General features: G+C 36.2%; 1 protein-coding gene across 14 annotated transcripts in view; it reads left to right on the top strand.

Annotated features, from left to right (window-relative positions):
• The window catches only part of LOC113046088 (histone-lysine N-methyltransferase 2C-like), a 108,269-nt gene that overhangs the window by 22,360 nt on the left and 69,788 nt on the right, over positions 1 to 16,121 (top strand). For all 14 annotated transcript variants that reach the window (XM_026206951.1, XM_026206954.1, XM_026206952.1 and 11 more), the window contains exons 4-6: positions 4,577 to 4,718; positions 7,979 to 8,164; positions 15,939 to 16,036. In XM_026206951.1, the coding sequence (XP_026062736.1) occupies positions 4,577 to 4,718; positions 7,979 to 8,164; positions 15,939 to 16,036 (426 nt within the window). The remainder of the gene's footprint in view (positions 1 to 4,576; positions 4,719 to 7,978; positions 8,165 to 15,938; positions 16,037 to 16,121) is intronic.

Genomic DNA, 16,121 nt, shown 5'->3' with positions numbered 1-16,121 from the left:
TATATAAAGTTAAACAGCACTTGTCAGTTGGCATTTTATGATCTAAATTTAATCTAACGTTAAATCATGAAATGCCATCTGACAAAGTGCTGTTTGACTATTATTTAATCAACCGCGATCGCGCATGGAGATAATAAATAATTAATTTCCACAAAGCGGTATATGTAGCCTATATGTGTATTAGCGAAATAATTGTTATGTAGTAAATGATAATATAATCTAGGGTGTTTAAACAAGATAATCTTGTCAAAAGTTTCATTCAGTGGCATTGCTTGAGGCTTCCTGATCATCAACCCAGTCAGGTGCTGAGCAATATGAACGAACTTTTTTTCCCGAGACTATATAAAGTTAAACAGCACTTGTCAGTTGGCATTTTATGATCTAAATTTAATCTAACGTTAAATCATGAAATGCCATCTGACAAAGTGCTGTTTGACTATAACTTAATCAACCGCGATCGCGCATGGAGATAATAAATAATTAATTTCCACAAAGCGGTAGGCTATATTTATATGTGTATTAGCGAAATAATTGTTATGTAGTAAATGATAATATAATCTAGGGTGTTTAAACAAGATAATCTTGTCAAAAGTTTCATTCAGTCGCCGTGCTTAAGCCTCCAGATCATCCGTCAGTTGCTAAGCAATATGAACAAACTTTCTCTTCTAGACTAATGGTGAGCAAATACAACAGATAGAGAATTAAATTCAACGCTTTTATTTTCAACATGCACTCATTCATGTCTGTTTTGTTTAATTCATGTAAAGATACGTCTTTATTGGGGCAGGACATGATGAATTACACTACGTGACTCGAGTTCGTCTCAATTGTTTAGAAACAAGCTGCATAAATTAACTATATCAGGAATTTATGTATCAGATCTCATTTGTGCATGTCTGTTATGTTAAATAAAGTTGATTAATTAAAGCAAACCAAGTTGAACATATATTTACCTGTGCACTGAGTTGTTGTTGACTGATCTCCTCAGACACCCGGGCTGCAATGGCGGAAATCTCAAAACGGCCACAAGATGGCGCCGTAAATCGGCGAATCCGATATTACAAAACCGATACCCGATTATGGAAAAATGCTTAAATATCGGGAAAAATATCGGTAAACAGATACATCGGTCGATCACTAGTCGAGTCCAAGTCAAGTCCAAGTCCAAAAATTTCGAGTCCAAATGAGAGAAAAAAGGGTCCTCTTCAAGACCACATACTTAACTACTGATAATGTTTGTGATGTGAGAGACAGCATATCTCCTATTCTAAGAAAATTATTTTACATTATTATTTTTAATGATCAAAAAGCATGTGCAAAGTAACAACTCTGTAGAACAGGGGTCTCCAAACTAGATCCTGGATGGCCAATGTCCTGAAAAGTTTAGCTCCAACTGGCCTTAACACATCTGGAAGATTAGTGTGTCTAGTAAGAGCTTGATTAGATGGTTCAAGTGTGTATAATTAGGGTTAAAGCTAACAGGGGTGTTACACAAGATCCTGGGCCCTATGCATAGGCAGTCCTGATGAGCCCCCATGCCCCCACCCATGAAAATATCCAGGTAAAATAAAATATATTTCAGATTCATACTTTTCAAGGGCCCTCTCTTCCTTTGGGGCCCTGGTAATGAGTACTGGTTTTACCCCCGTGTCCGACCCTGGGAGCTAAACTATAAAGGACACTGGCCCTCTAGAACAGAGTTTGGAGCTGTAAGGTCAAATTATTTTTATGTACTTTATTTTCATTTTATTTACTTAATAATGCTGCTTTTGCTGACATTATGTCTGTGGTCGCAGTGCACAGACACTCGCAAAGCTCGGGGTATGACAAATGCGCGCAGCAAGGCTAGAAGGGATACCTTTGGCTCGCACATAAATACAGCAATATTTTTGTCATACTGTACTAGTGCTTTCATAGACTACTCGGCGCTGTTGGAAGCAATCGACTAATCCAGCATGCATTAACCATAATGCATACAAAGTGTTTGCAAGTACGACGTGAATTTAAGAATTACAATATTGCGTGGAGCTGTTACTATATGAACTTATCTAAGTTGCATGTAAAAATTAAATATGTAATTTAATAATTAGGGTTGTGCCTGAAGCCGAATACCTTATTTGGAATGGCATGGATAATGGCTTAAAAAATGAATAACGGACAAGGAATAATCCTGCCTGAATATTCGGCTGAAGCTGACACAGTCTGGTGTTTGCTAGATAACAGGTGAGCCAGGGGATCAGCGCCAGAATTAAGTGAATGAATGTAAACTTTATGAGTGTAAAGAGAAATCAGAAATCAGAGCATTGCAAGAGTAATTTTACCTATAATAATACATCAAACACGCTATATTATTTGTATATGTTTAAAATGCAAATATTTAAAGCTTAGGCTATGATATGATACGAATGAATGGAATAAGCACAGCGCGCTCGCCAATCAAACAGCCGCGCTGTGCGTCTCAGTCTCTAAAACCAAATCAGTTCTCTCTCAAGAGTAGGCTAATAATCAGCATAGATACGGATACATTGTCTACTTGTCCTACATGTTTGCATCTTTACCTTTTGCTCGTTTGCGCGGCACACACACATCTGTTTAGTGAAGTTCATTAACATTAAGACTTGCTCAAAATGTTCTGCGTAATGAAAATGTGCGCATTGAATGGATTCAGTCATGTTCAGATGATCACTAAACGTTTGTCATGACATCTCTCTCCTTGCATGATAAATATTATTTTAGAAATTAATAATTATTTCAGTTTAACACGACATACTTGTTCAGTGATAACTACGAAAAAAAATAAATCCAAGACCGGACTCGAGTACTACAGCTTTATTAGTTGCTAAGGTATTTCGATTGTATTGAGTGTTTTTCTGCATTCCTTACCACTTCTAAGTTGTACTGAATGTTTGTAGCAAATTGCTAGTTTTTAACACATTGCTGTTGATTTGGACTTGGACTACGGAGTTGTTATTCAATTTATAGGCTATACTGATTGTGTTTACCACATTCTGGGCTGTGCGATATTAAAGACAAAAAAAGTGATATAATATACCTTGTTAAATGATGCAATATTCAATATGCGATTCAATATGGCTTTATGTGTGTGAAATCAATTTAAATTATATTTTAAAATGTTTAAAAATGATATAACCAATGTATGTGTTTCACATTCTTGTAAAGCATCACTACAACTTCTGTGACCAGCAGTGTTTTAGCATTGCATAAAAATGTCACAAATCTAAAAAACCAAACAAAACAAAGACTGATACAAAAAACAAAACAAATAAAGAGTGCTTTAACTTTCAGACAGGCTTACGTTAAATATATTTCATAGTATCTTTCAAGTAACAAACAATACAGAAACTTAATAATAAAATATAAAACAAACACTGCATTCTCTTCACATGAATTAATATACGCTGATTCATAATAAAGCTACCAGGTGATGTTTTCTGCAATTTATTGCACTTAATAACTTTTTTTAATGTCAAGCAGTTCACATAAGTAACTGTTGCATGCCAATTCTATTCTCTGCTGTATGCTTCGACCTAAAACATAACTTTTCGCAGAAGTAGCTTATTATAAAATAATAATTTAGATATCACATGCCATTGCAATATGCATATTTTACAGTCTCTTTCAGCTATGAGGGGTTTTCACCCATTTTATCATCCAGCTAGTGAAAATAACTGATTGCTTAAAAAAATAGTGTCAGATTTCTCTCCAACAACCTGCACAATTTGAGAAATCCGTTCACATAAATGTTATGAGATGACTTGTTGAAGTTTAATACAAAGCGCCTATGTTTTTCTGAAGTCTCTAACCATAAGTATAAGCATTGCTAATAATGATGCTTCCCTTAACAAGAACCAGTAACTAGTTTTCTTTGCAAATTGACCCTAGTTTTGGTGTCATTGAAGCCCTATGTGTTAAGACTGCAGTGGATGAGGTGAAGACAGGAGGTGGTTGACTGCAGCTGTGGTTTCGATGCGGTCTATTTTAGACCACAACTAGATCTGGCCTCACTAGGAGCTCTTAGTCACAGGTGACTCACGCCTCTAATTGTCCACACTGTGTACTTTCCGAGGCGACAGTTTTCCCAATTTCTCTCTTATTAACACAATGGCACGTGCTCTGCATATTTCCCCATAAATCAAAAAGGTGACTTGTTTGCATTCGAAACCACTGTTTCCTAAAAAGACTTAAATCTGGCTTCAACAGAGTATCTGAGAGCAATTATCGACCCATGCTCTTTGATGCGGTGTGTGTTTGAGAACTCATGATTGAACTCATGACAAATAAATTGTCAAGTTTGTTTTTAACAGCATTCCTTTTATTTTCCTCAATGTAGATATAATAGACCACATAAATGACATACAAAAAAATTCTAAATATAAGCAATGTGTTTAAATGACACTAATCCATGTAGTGTATAAATTTATATTTAAAGAGGTGAATACAGCAGGTGAAACACTCATGCATTTAAGGTTTAATCTCATCAGTTTTGTTGAAAATGTGTGTGTTGGTGCAGCTGTAATGAACATGGATGTATGTCTCCTTCTGTGTGTCTCGTCAGTCACTAAAGGGCAGCAGGAGGAGACGGCGGACGCCTCTGCTGTGGCAGTTTCAGAAGAGGAGCAGTCGTCATCCCCTCTTCCTGCGAGCCCTGAGACGGGGACGGCACAAACATCATCAGCCTCTGGAGAAGCTGAAAGCAGGTCAGAGCAGCATCCTCTCGCCAGGCTGAGTCACCGCTGGCGTGGGAAGCATGCGCATGCGGATGTGTGTGTGTGTCAGTGTGAACGTTTGTGACTTGCTTCATGTTTTAAGCCATTTTGGCTGTATTGCGCCTTTCTACCAAAATCTCAAACTGGAAGGTCAAATGATCAATGCCTGTTGGCACGCATATGTGCCGAAGTATGTGTGCATGTATTGCTCTTGGCTGCCATTCTGTCTTAACATGGGGGATGGGCACTTGTTCAGCTTACTAAAAGAGCATTCTGGGTAAAGACGACTGCAGTGCAGGAGCCCAGGAAGAAGTGCTAATGTGGCGCTGGCGCGCAGCCCTCCGGCTCAGAGAGTTCACTGTGTTTCTCAGAGATCAGCTGCAGTATGCAAATTCCCCAAATGTGCTGTATAGGTACAGTATTGTATCCCACAATGCAATATGTTTAATTTGACCTTACATTTAAATGATGTGATGTGTGACACAGAAATAACATTGATGATTTTTGACATTATTGGCTATAGTTGAAAATGTTAAAAATCGCATGTTATTTCTGATTTGTTAATTGTTCAGAATAGAATATTACTTCCTGCTATTAGTAGTATAAGCTGCATTCAGTAAATATACCAACAGTGGTATGTCGACCAGTATTTTTTGCATATTAAATGAAACCGTAAGCATTGTGTACAATAAATATTTCAAACACATCACGTTTGCATCAGGGTTATTATAGTTAAAAAAAACAAAAACAAAAAATTATGCTACTTGAAATAAAATAAACTTTCTAAGTGAAAAAACTTAAATGTATTTTATTAATTTATACTTTTTTTAACTGAAATAAAAATTTGAAATAAAAATAAAATTATACAAACACCCCCGCCTCCCCACCAAAAAATAAATCTAAATATTCAAAATATTAATGTTTTATTTAATAAAAATATTAATAAAATATATAATTGTATCTCAATGATAGGTGTAAAAAAAAAAAAAAAAACCCCGGTTCACATGACCTCACATTGCATGTGTCAAGCGGTTTATGGTCATAGCACAGGTGCAAATTGACTTCACTGTATTACATTTGTAAAAATGTAACTACGCATTATGCCGTATGTATTATATACTGCACAGTATATAGCAGTACATAGCCTTTATTGCTAGTTTGAAATCTTTTTCTTGAGTTTATCTCTGGGTTTGAAGGCATGTTCATGCACCGTGTCTGTTTGTTTATGCTCTCAGCTGAATGTGCCTCAATGTTGATGTTACTCTACAAATTTAAGGTTCCCCTGCCACACATCCACAAACACACGTAAATGCACAAACCCCTGTCCAAACAGTCAGCTCACCACGGCCGCGGTTCTCCAAGACTTCAGTCCATGAAAGGCTGTTAACAGACTGAACGATTAAAGGCTCTTTGGGACGGACTGTACTGCCCATGAGGGCCAATGATGTGGATCCGTTTTATATCTGATCAATATTTACTGTTTTCAGCCCCAGGTTATTTTTTTGCAACTGCATTAAATGATAGAAAATTTCTCGTAGCAACATTTCAACACAAATGAATGCTTGTCCAGTCTGTAGTGAATGGCAACTAAAATAGTTTTCAAATTGAGGGAGTTTTTTGTGAAGTAGGAGTTACTCATAATATTGCCTTTCACGGTTGAATCTGTTGTGTCTAAATGTTGTGTATCTATATTTAAACAAGTAAGCGGGAAGCCGTCTCCTCACTCTTATTCCACAGAGGAGTTCTAGTTTAATTGTTGAAAATTTTCCCATTTTCAGGGAGTGTGAAAATAAAAGACACAGCATGTGTGAATTCTAACACTCCCACATACTTATTAGTAGTATAAACTTTCTTGCTTTCGTCTCCTTTGAGTGAAGCGAGTGGAGATTTACACTCAGGTAGTTTTTTGTTCTGCTCTCTCGCAGTGTATTTCAGTCATTTCAAATATATGGTACAAATGTAAAGATTCCAGTTAGTTGATATCATCGATATCCTTCCTTAAATGTGTTTTTAGAAAGCCGCAGGTTATAAAATGATTCTGTTTATGCATATCTTACAGAAGTAATTATTTAAAAAATGGCTTGCATAGTTTCAGAGGATTTTAAGGAACATTTACACACCCCCATTGTCATTCCAAATCCAAGACCTTCATTCTTTGTTGAAATACAGTAAAATCCAAAAATTATTGGATGAATTCCAAATAGCCTTTTTGCACCTTGAAGGGCACTCAGGGAAGGTGATCAAAAGAGAACAAGTGGATCCCTTCACAAAGGGCTCTTCCTGAAGTTCATATACGGAATGTAATTACAAAATGCATATTTATTTGCAACAACTATAATAACAGTACTAGGAGATTTATGATGTAAGAACAGCAAATGGGATGATGGATGCTGCGATGCATTGTCCTGGTAACTTTCCAGGAGAAGGTAATGAGTAAATGATGAATGCTCTCTGCCAAGTGTGTTCTTATGGGTTTGGAATGACATGAAGGTGAGTAATTGATGACAGAATTTGTGTTTTGTATGAATTTGGAATTACTCGTGAAAGATTTACTGAATGGGCTTAGTTTGTGTGAATAACATTAAAAATGGTGGTCTGTGGGGAAAAAACTAAGACCCCTAAGATATTATTTATTTTAAATCAAATTTTCAGTAAACATTGAGAATTATCCTTTGGGTAAAACAACAACTAGATTTTCAAAATTTGGTCTTTAACCATCAGTAATTGTGTCAGTAAGCATTGATCACGTTGTTTGAATTTGGCTTGCTGAGATGGTCAATTTTAATGAGCCCCGCCCAAAAACAGATCTGACCACTCCTACCCTAGCAATAGTTCCCACCCCCATTTTCCATAACAAGCTTGTGCTCTTTTCTAATGACAGTCTATGGAGCATCTATGCATTTTGGATATCTTTTAATCACAATTTTATGAAAATCAACCATTATGTTATAAAATGTTGTCACTTGTGATAGAAGATACCCTGAGAGGAACTGTTTTCAGTTTTTAAATGTTTAAATAATTAATGCTTAGTGTGATTAAACCATGTGTCAGGCATTATTCCAAAATGAACATGCAAAAGAGTGAAAATGGGTATTATTTAAGTGCAACTTTTGCAGTTTTGCATCAGTAGATCTCTGAGGGTTAAAGGAACGTTTAGCATTCAACTCAAACATTCCTTTTAACCCATAGAGAAGTGTAATATGTGCCATCTTGTTTCTCTGGCTAACTGCGTTCCTCTCGTCTCCTCACAGTGAACAGCTCTGTGCCTTCTGTTACTGTGCTGGTCGAAGCCTGTTGGGCCAGGGCGATCTGAAGCCATTCAGGGTCACACCCGGATACGACCCTACACTCCCACAATCTTCCGCAGAGGAGGGCCATGACCGTGACGACAAGAGTGGGGCTGCCAGCCAATCAGGGAGGCCCAGGGGCCCAGAGAGGTAAGCTGATTGGCTGAGGCGAGTGGAGCTGTCGTATAAATAAAATGTCAGCTGTGATGTAGCGTAATGTTTAAATGAGCTAAAAACAGTTATTTTTTCCTTCTCCGCTGGCCCCTGTGAAATAGATTGGATGCTATTGGCCATTGTTGGAGAGCGGAAAGTGTTATGCGAGTGTGTGTGTGTCTGTGCGCGCGCTCTGACGGTTTTGTAAGGGCTCTTCTGAACGCTAGGCCTGTTCCAGGCAGCGGGGCGCTGATATCTGACGTCACTGCTTGAATCATACTCATCTGGATGAGATTTCAGCCAGAGACTGTTTAAATACGGATCATTCCAGTTGAAAATTGCATGCAGTGCTCTAGTGTGTGTGTGTGTGTGTGTGTGTGTGTTTTTGCTTAATATCCTGGAGACAGACTCGTGTGAAGCAAACACAGGATTTGTCCTGAAGTGACCCTCTGTGTCGTCTCAGCAAATGACAATGCTTATTTGTCCCACACACTTGAATTTAAAGCATACTGCAGCGGTTCAGTGTCTCCTACAGCTATGATATGATTGTAGCACGCTTCTGTTGATATTAGTAGTATACGGTTGGTAGGATTTTTAAAATGTTTTTAAAGAAGTCTCATGCTAGCCAAGGCTGCATTTATTTGATCATAAATACAGTTGAACCTGTATTATTGTGCAATATTATTAAAGGTCCCGTTTTTCGTGCTTTTTTGAAGCTTTGATTGTGTTTACAGTGTGCAATATAACATGTGTTCATGTTTCGCGTGTAAAAAAACACAGTATTTTTCAAACAATTGACCTATCTGTATACCGCTGTTTTCACTGTCATAAAAACGGGCTGATGACTTCCTTGTTCTATGAAGTCCCTCCTTCAGAAATACGTAACAAATTCTGATTGGGCCAGCGGTTCCTGTGTTGTGATTCGACAGCAGCTTATCGCACGTTACCCTCCTGGAAACGTGATTGGGCTAGTTTTGAGAAGCAAGTGTGCAGGAGTATGTGCTGGAGATGTACTTATAATCACAGGAGCGTTTTTACCAACGAGATGCGCATGAAAATAGCATTCGATTTTTTTGCACAGCCCTAACATCTAGTTATCAAAGCTAAACAGCTTTGCCCTTTGTGTAATAAGTTACAGAAACTATTAAACGCACCAACTTAAATAATAAAATACACTTACCGGTTGTGGTCCATAAACAACGCCTTCTCCAGACAAAGAGGGAACTGCTCCATCTTTCAAGAATAATCTTTGTGCAAATCCAGCATTAAACTGATTGAGATGAGCTGCACATAGTTTTACATGTGGTTTATAATTTTCGGGAACCGAGTTAAACACAAATTGTAACCATTAATCTCCAAGTACAGCGTCCCTGGGAAGCCCAAACAAAGAGGATTGGACCCCGAGATGAAAATAACAGCGTTTCAACGAAATGGCAAACACAAACACAACTCTTTGACATGGCGACAAACACAAATGCAACAAGGCCACGCCCCTTTTTTGTGAATTCCTGTGGGCGGAGGTTAGTCAAAACACTGTTTTAGTGACGTCATTACTGCAGGAACTAGAGGGGTGTAGTCCAAACGGGTCGTTTTTTGTAGGCAAATTCTGTTAAATCAAATATCTCGCTTGGCATTGAACTTTGAGCTTTAGAATTTTACAGATATTATTTATACTCTAACAACAACATTACACACTAACTAAAGTTTAAAACATGGGATCACGAAGAATGGGACCTTTAACATTTAAAAGTCTCTAAAATACATATTTCTATATTTTAAAATATAATTTATTGCTGTGATGCAACGCTGGATTTTCAGCATCATCATTGGTGTCACATGATCCTTCAGAAATCATTCTGATATGCTGATTTGCTGCAAAAGAAACATTTATTATCAGTGTTGAAAACAGTTGTGCTGTTTAATGTTTTTGTGAAAAAAAAATTGATAAATAAAAAGTTCAAAATAGCAGCATTTATTTTATATAGACATTAATTAATTTAATTATTTTATATAGTTATAATCATTTAAAATAAATCTTTATTGTCATGTTAATTTAATGCATGAAATAATCTAGACTGTATTTTGTATTTTGTTTAATCAATAAACAAATGCCATGTTTGAGCTGCATTTAATGGCATAGTGCTACAGCAATATCGTTTAGGCATTAAATAACGTGGTATCATGGGGATCCTGAGGCCTGCTCTTCATTCACAAAGGTGTGAACACGCACATGGCTGTTGGCTGTTTGCTTTTCATACATGGCTCTCTGCGAGCGTTCTCCCCGAGCTGATCATTACCCTGCAGCTATTGGGAGTCACAGCGCGAGATGTAAGACGCCGGCCCCAGCGTGCGCTCAGCTCAACAAAGGGCCCTCTCCCTGCTCTCTCGCACAGCTGCCTAATTTGTCTTGGCTCTTTGGAGCCAATCAGCCGTCTCCCAGGGGCCCGTGTGACGTAATGTGCTGCCAGTCTGATGTTGGTGGTTGGCCAGCCCTGCTGAGCTCTGTCATCTGTGGGTCGCACTATCGAGCAGCAGGTCTGAATGTGGAGTGGTGAGACACCACGGTGGAAAGAGGCAGTTTTAAGGGAATTTCTGGATTGGTTCGTTGGCACCAGCATGATAGAAAATTAACATAGATTTATGAAAAATTGGTTGGAAAATATTGCCAATTTTACTTTTACTTTTTTAATGACAATTCTTTTAAAATTTACTGCATTTTTGTCACCAGTTTTCCTTTTTTAATTATTATAATAATTATAATAATGTATTATAGTTATTATAATTATTAGGGATGCAACGATACCATTTTTTCAGAACCAATCCGATCCAGTACCGGAATTTCTGAGTATCTACCGATACTGATCCAATACGATACCAGCAGTTTAAAGTTTGTGTTAGTTATTTTATATTAGTCATAGCCTGCCCTATAGCATGGTGTAATTAGTTGTTGCAGTGAAGCAATTGATGCCGAATTAATTTGAAAGTGAAAGAAAAATTTGCCCGGCGCTTTTAAGCTATTTAAAACCAAAGGAAAGTGAAGAAAAGAGGATAAATTCAAATGAGCAATTGCTTTACGTCGAATTGACGCTATTTGAAAGTGAAAAAAAAAATGCACATGCCAATTTTACAAGCTATTTAAAAGTGAAGGAAAGTGAGAAGAAGAGGGAATTTCCTCACCGTCACAACCCTACTTGGTAAAATAATCTGGCACGTTGTTCTCAGAAATTATATTTGGTATCATCTCCCATCTATTGTGGTGGGATTTCTCAGAAGCAGTCAGTCAGAAGCACACGTTGCGCTTGAAATCACCGCTGACCCCTCGTATATGTCAGCCGTCCCAGCAGGTGGATAGAGGAGGGGTGTAATGAGATGCGCTGCTGTGATGGATGCATTTTTGTCCCATGATGTATTTACGGTGAGTCATTTCTGTGGAAGTGGTGAATCAATCAGCACCATCCCACACACACACACACACACACCTAAATTAAAACGGCTGTGAGTCAAACCCCTTCCAGTGCCTGAATGTCAAGAATAAATGAACACTCTCCTGGTGCCGGTGGCTCATGATAGAGGGCCAGCAGTTAGACAGCATGTACACATTCATCTTACTCTAACCAGTCTGTATGTGCTCTATAGAAAATTAGGGCTAGGAAACCTTTTAATTGAATTAAGTACATGATATGAACTTATGAACTTATTAATTAAGACTCAATCAACCACACTTTCGTGTATCATTATAATTAGTTAAAAGCCTAAATGTAAATGAATTTATAGACATGCACAATTTAAAGATAATTTACAGATCAATAATCTTTTAATAGCCATTACAAAAAATTTACAATTAACATTTATTTGTATGTTACATAAAAAATGTATACAAGGTATTTTATTTATTTTTGGGAACTAGAGAACTATTAAGAATTCTAATAAATTATTTTATAGGAAGTAAATTTAGATCTGTACTATAGGTTTATATATATATATATATATATATATATATATATATATATATATAATTAACAAGAAAACTTTATATATATATATATATATATATATATATATATATATATATATATATAGATAGATAGATAGATAGATAGATAGATAGATAGATAGATAGATAGATAGATATAGATATATAGATATAGATATATAGTTATACAGTATATATATATTCAGTTTTCTTTTTAATTTTAGTTTTAGTCATTTTGTTGTGTTTTTGTAATTTGTATTAGTTTTTGTTATTTTGAAATATGTCTATAGAGTTTATACATTTTTATTACAGTTTTAGTAATTTATTTTAGTACACCAAGTTAAATAAAAAAATATACAATTTACCTTGGAAACTTACTGAAATAAATGAGTTTTGTTTATTTATTATTATTTCAGTTAGAATATATTTTATATGTTTGCATATAAGCCAGGTGACTGTTACTTGATATGGCCAAATATTATTTAGGTGTGAATGGAATTTGTAATATTTGTATATGAATTAATGAAAGCTAATGCAGAGACCAATGACCAATTTTTTCTGCTCCTTATTCCATTATTAGTAGCAGATCTTTAAAGGCAGAGCAGCCAGAGACCGTTTGTTTAGGGATTAATTGGACTTGGATGCAGTTGGGTGATCTAATTTGATATCTGGCAGACTGACACTGTGCCATATTTTGTGAATAAGCTGTTGCCAGACCTTTGAAAGGTTCTGTAAATGTTCTACATTCAAAGGAAACATATTTTGGGAAATCTCATCTCAGTGTTACTTGTTTTATGTGGCAGTGTGGCCGCACTGATATTATTATTACAGAAACAGTCCATTATTGCTTTTGATATGATGGTTAATCTTTTCATTAAATTAAATATAGACACATCGTAGGTTGTTAATTTTGACATCCTCTCCTAAAAACATGTCCTAACCAGGCGTTACATAAAAAAAGCACAAACCTAGTTTTTGTCCAAACTAGTTGGACTGCGAAAAGCACAGAAAAATAAAACATTGATGCCTTATTGGTTTTTATTTTAGATACATCATGCTGAATAGCTCCGCCCACAGTACACTTTTAATCAACGCACCTGTATATTAAAGGGTAATTTGAAAAAAAAAAGTTATAAATTTGCCCCCCAAAAAATACAAATCAACTCTTATTCTGACCCGTTGTCTGAGATGTTCCATTTCAGGGGGTCTCTCACTTTAGGCTTGTCAATAAAACAGCCACAGTTCTGAATGGCTAACACAATTACATGTGGAGCAGTATTAACACCCCCTCATTATTGCATGTGAGCAAGTGTTTTGAAAACATTATTCATATAAAACCCGTCATCTAAAGGCAAATTATTAAGAAATTGTTTACTTGTGCTTTGTGATGTAGCTGCTCTCAGATACAATAGAGTTGGCTGCTACATCTTTCAACAAAAGTGTCTTTGCAAACTCTCCAATACACTTTGCTTCATTTACAAGACAATCTGTCATAAAAGACTGTCATAAAATGCTGAACAGATGCTAACATGCTGTTTAAAACGGATGTTGGTTTACTCTTCCATTTGTCCTGTTGTCGGGAGTAGTTCAAGTGCATGAAATGCATCATGAATTGTATACTGGATCTAGTATAGACACTGTCAGTGATGGTAATGGTTTCGACGTGATGCAACGCTTTGCTCATGTCTGGTGTAAACGGGTTTAAGCCTGTTAAAGGAAACATTGGATGCCCAGTTTCCACAAGTTGGTATCCTATGAAATCAGTTTTATTTCTTCCTAAATTCCTGTTCATTTTTTCCCAAATTCCTTTTTTTTTTTCTTCTGGATTAAGTTTTTTATTTTATTTTAACATTTTTTTCACTCCTTTTTAATATTTAAATTAAAGTTTATTAATCAAAAAGCATGTGTAATTAATTAAAACCATGAAACTTTTTTCACATCAATTTAATAAAATTTTAACAACAATTACATGTGTAGGGCCCTATTCTCAACATTTTTTTTTTATTGTTACCAAATTCTGTGTTTTAGGAAGTCTATATTTATTTTAATGCATAAAACAACTTATTTCCCCCACCCCCCCCTTTTTTCCCTTAAAGTAGCCTTATGATGTTTTTTCCTCAGAAATTACGTGTTGTTTTTTTATATATAATATTTAAATTTTTCTTGTTATCAAATCAAGGCATAAAACATTAATTTAATTTATCTTTTAATTATTGAAAATAAAGCTAACTTAATTTTTTTGGCGAACAAATGGGATTTACTATTAAAAACATGGAAGAAATGTTGTTATATTATTATTTAAAAAATAATGTTTATTTCATTTTAGTAGTAGTAGGCTATGTATTCTACAAAAAATAGACTTCAAATCAAGCGAGACTTTTATTTTGACGGGCTGCCGTGAATACCTTTACAGTTCTGTGTATGGGATATGACACTAGTTTTACCCAAATCAAACTGTCAAATGATCATGAAGGCTCTCTCAGAGCAGTTCTGGAGATGTTGTTTACATGTTTTCGTCCTCATTTAGTGAGACGGCAGACGCTGAAATCACCGCGAGCGTCACACACTCTTCAGTATATGTGTAGTAAATGAATCCGCCTGTCTGTGTCATTCATTAACATAGTTGATAATGGAGACTGTTTAGGTTTTAATGCAATACAAGTGGGTGGAGCCTATGCTGTGATAATGTATACCGATTTTTTTATATTTATGCCTTGCTCTGGTCATATGCAAATGTGTTTGCTCATATGACAGCATAGATCCCACAACATCCAAACAAGGATCACTTTGGGAGCTAATTTTCATAAACGCTTTTTTTATACTGCCAAAAGATAGGAAAATTTGATTTCTTATGTTATGACCCCTTCAAAGGTCACTAAATGTAAATGCAAAAACAATGTTTTAATAGGGAGTTGTCTAGTCGACTAAATGGAACTGCAGCTGCTAGTTAACATTGGAAATAATAGTCAACTAGTTGAAATCTAGTAATTTTAAAGATTTTCTAATAATTTTGATTTGCATTTTTGCCTTTATTATGATAAGAAAAATGAGAACTGACAGGAAGTGAAGTGGGATAGAGATAAATGAGTTTTCTTAGTGTCACTTGATTAGGGCTCAGGGGAAATGTCCCTTTGTATTTACCGGTTTAGAGGGGGAACATTATGAATGAACTGACTTACCTCAGAAAGGTTTCATTGACACTTTTTTCTCATGTTATCTCCATATAAGGCCTAATAATAGTGCTCCTGTGGCTCAAGTGGTAGAGCATTGCGTTAGCAGTGCAAAGTTGTAGGTTGATTCCCAGGTAACACATGTTAGGTAAAAAATGTTAGCCTGAATGCACTGTAAGTCGCTTTGGATAAAAGCATCTTTTAAATGCATACATTTTATTTAATGTAATTTTTATAAAATAGTGCAGCTGTGTTTAAAAGGGTAACCATGATAACTGCTATATTTCTGCTTGTCCAAAAGCGCCACCTACTTTTTAGTAAATTTTCATTTGTAAATTTTTATTTTAATTCATCCCGTCTGCTGTTTTTGTTGCCACCAATGTTGTAAATTGTAACCTTTTGATGGGAAATAAAATCAGTTTGGATTACAAATGATATCTAAGGATAATCAGTCCCTCCAGAAAAACGTGATTATGCGATCGCCTGATTTCTGGAGGGACTGGATAATAAGATATCTAGGTTTATTCGACCCCTGCCTAACACCGGTCAGTCACACAGATAATCTTGGTTAGGATGTGGTGTGAAATGAATCTGGATGACCTGTAATCAGTCTGTCTCTGTCCTGCAGTGTCGAGGCCGAGGAAGGAGGAGGCAGATTCTTGGACGAGCTCCGCCACGTCGGTCTGCCAGACGACATTGACGTCCGAACACTCTTTGATGAGTCAGGTAAAAACTCCTTGCAAACTTCACTGAGGCACAGGCAGAGGAAAACCAACTGCAGAAAAGATGGATTCTAGACTGTAATTTACAG

The sequence above is a fragment of the Carassius auratus genome, chromosome 27, assembly GCF_003368295.1.
Source record: "Carassius auratus strain Wakin chromosome 27, ASM336829v1, whole genome shotgun sequence".
NCBI lineage: Eukaryota > Metazoa > Chordata > Actinopteri > Cypriniformes > Cyprinidae > Carassius > Carassius auratus.
The sequence above is the reverse complement of the archived record's forward strand: the minus strand, read 5'-3'. Positions and strand labels throughout refer to the sequence as shown.